The sequence below is a fragment of the Ostrinia nubilalis genome, chromosome 23 (genome assembly GCF_963855985.1).
Source record: "Ostrinia nubilalis chromosome 23, ilOstNubi1.1, whole genome shotgun sequence".
Classification (NCBI taxonomy): Eukaryota; Metazoa; Arthropoda; class Insecta; order Lepidoptera; family Crambidae; genus Ostrinia; species Ostrinia nubilalis.
This window is the reverse complement of record NC_087110.1, coordinates 8,804,653-8,807,539: the sequence shown is the minus strand read 5'-3', so window position 1 is coordinate 8,807,539 and position 2,887 is coordinate 8,804,653. Positions and strand designations below refer to the sequence as shown.

At 51.7% G+C, this 2,887-nt stretch overlaps 1 protein-coding gene across 1 annotated transcript; it reads left to right on the top strand.

The window, feature by feature from the left end:
- Nucleotides 1-563: 563 nt before the first annotated feature.
- LOC135083223 (uncharacterized) lies at nt 564-1,061 on the top strand. The gene has a single exon (XM_063977960.1). It carries the CDS (start codon nt 564-566, stop codon nt 1,059-1,061), a length of 498 nt encoding a protein of 165 aa, XP_063834030.1.
- Nucleotides 1,062-2,887: the final 1,826 nt, after the last annotated feature.

The window sequence follows — 2,887 nt, the reverse complement described above, 5'->3', positions numbered from 1 at the left end:
CGCTGCTGGCCGATTACTTACGGGACCGCGAAGTCCTGTATGTTTTCAGAGACGGCCAGCTCAAATGGCGCGGTGTAGCCTGCGGGGTTCCGCAGGGTTCGGTGCTCGGTCCACTCTTGTGGAATCTAGGCTTCAACTGGCTCCTCCGGGGCGTCCTTCTCGCGGGCATGAGTGTCATATGCTATGCGGATGACACTCTGGTCACTGCCCGGGGGAAGACATTTGGGGCCGCGGCACGGCTGGCATCGGCGGGTGGCACATTAGTCGCTCGCAGAATACGACGCCTCGGCCTGAAAGTCGCGCTGGAGAAAACTGAGACACTCTTCTTTCCGGGGCCTCGCCAGCGCGCCCCTCCCGACGCCCACATTGCGGTTGAGGACGTTTAGGATCGACGTCAAAGGCCAGATGAAATATCTGGGCCTCACGCTTGACGGGAGGTGGCATTTTAGCCCGCACTTCAGCGGGCTAGCCTAGCACCACGCCTCCTCAAGGCAGCCGTTCTCCCGAATTTGGGAGGGCCACAAACGAGGTGTCGTCGACTTTATGCCGGCGTTCTGAGGAGCATGGCGCTGTATGGCGCCCCAATCTGGGCGGACGCACTCCACAGAGGGAGAATCCTGCCCTTCTGCGCAGGCCCCAGAGCGGGCCATAGAGCAGAGAGTCACAAGGACCTACCGCACGGTAGGGCACGCTGCGGCGTGCGACCTCGCTGGTACTCCTCCTTGGTAGCTAAGCTTGGTAGCTTAGAAGCTGGGGTCTTGTCTGTCATCTATCACTGGATGGCAGACCAGAAGGCGCGTGGAAAGCGCCCGGCCCCGGAGCGGCGCGGCGCCGTCAGGCAAGAAGAGCGCGAGATCATGATCGACCGCTGGAAGGAAGACATGACTCGCGCGCGGTTTGGCCGCCGCACTCTGGACGCCATTGGTCCTGTTCTGGGCCAATTGTTGGAACGACCGCACGGGTTCCTTACGTTCCGTCTGGCGCAGGTGCTGACCGGGCATGGCTGCTTCGGTTCGTACCTGCATAGGATCGGGCGAGAGGAATCCCCACTGTGCGGATGACACGGTGCAGCACACCCTCGCGGCACACAGGCTGGGAGGAGCAGCGCCGTGTCCTCACTGCGGTCGTGGGCCGGGATCTTTCGCTTCCGAGCATGGTCAACACCATGCTGGGAAGTGAAGGATGCTGGAAGGCGGTCGCCTCCTTTTGCGAAGAGGTCGTCCTTCAGAAGGAGGCAGCGGTGCGTGAGCGGGAGAACGATCCAGGCGGAGAAGGGGGTTGTACGACCGTTCTACTCTGTCCCCAGGTCCAGCAGACCAGCAGGCCGGGGGTGCGGGGGCACCCTTGTCACCTCCGTCTGACGGGAATGGCTTGGCGATTTGGGCCATTCCCGTCGGACCCCCACAAAGGGGGCGTGTAGGGTCCGCCGTGTAGGCGAGCTGTCGACGGTGGTGTCGCGGAAGTCTAAGGCTACGGCCGGATACTCGCTTCGATCACGGAATGCCGCGGAGGTACTTTTAGTGGGTATGCACCGTCCTTTTCGGGACGGAGCAGCGCCCTTTTTAGGGCACCGGGAGTCCCACACACCACCCTGTGCCCCGGCAGTGGTGACGGTGCGCAAAGCATTTCCTCCGCGACAAAAAAAAAGGGGGGCCCGAAACGAGCTGTGCCTAGGGGCCCCGAGATGGTTAATCCGGCCCTGCCACGAAGCGGTCAATATTTACCTACCCTCAGCCATGCTAACTTGCTATAAATTCATGGTCCAAGGACAGCAAGGCAAGCTGTCTCTAAAATTAAAAGTCGGTGTTGTAATAGCCGTCTAGCTTGATGGTTTTACTGGACTGGCGGTTATGGGTTCGAATCCAACCAGGGACAAATGTTAAATATAAATCTATGAAGGTCTGTTTTATGACTACCACGAAGCGGTCAATATTTACCTACCCTCAGTCGTGCTAAGTTGCTATAAGTTCATGGTCCGACCATACAAGGACAGAAAGGCAAACGGTCTCTAAAATTAAATGTCAGTTTTAAAATAGCCGCCTGTTGGTTTGCGTACTGGGCTAGAAAGCTATAGGTTCGAATCCCACAATGATGAGCTGCAGAAATTATTTCCGATGTCATGGATGCAATGCAGTAATATGCACGAATATTGATAGCAGCGACTATTTCTGAGGGAATTTTACAGTCACCAACAAAAGCTTTGTTTTCAAAATGACACTTTTTACAACTACAAATCTTGAGATTTTTTTTCTCAAAATTGGAAAAAGTAAAAAGTTAAAAAGTACTCAAATTGTAGTAAGACTTCATAATCTCTTCAAAACGACTGCTTCGTCCCTACTTACGTAACTTTTGTATGCAAATCTTCAAACTTACTCTGAGAACGAGATTGCACGCTCCTCCGTACCCTCTAAATTCACTTTGCATTCCTCTAAATTATAAATGCCCTCACAAATACCATGTAACCTCAATATTCAAGGCACTACGGTCCACTAAAAGTACATTTTCAAAATGTATGTGTTTACAGAAGTAGCTGGAAAAGATTTAAAAGTTAAAGTATTCAGAACTCCATTTCACAGCGTCAGAAATAGTTTTCAAAAATTTATTGAAGTATAAATAAATCTTTGGATATAAGATTTTAAACTTTCGCGTTCCATTTCAACTAAAATAGTAAGTCTGCTTGTGACCACGGCTTCAGCATCGCAGCCGAAACGTCAAGCCGTGAGTACATAATGTAACTCATTAATAAACGTCCCGTTGTGTCTTACTATTTTAGTTAAATCTTTGGATATGAATAATGCATACGTAGATTTGTACTGAGAAGCAAGAAATTATTTCACACAAAATCTTGGTAATGTTTGTGTTTTTGTCTGTATTAATATTGATGATG

Excerpts from the sequence above, each read along its gene's own strand:
- LOC135083223 (XM_063977960.1), top strand. The coding sequence starts at position 564 with ATGGCGCTGTATGGCGCCCCAATCTGGGCGGACGCACTCCACAGAGGG.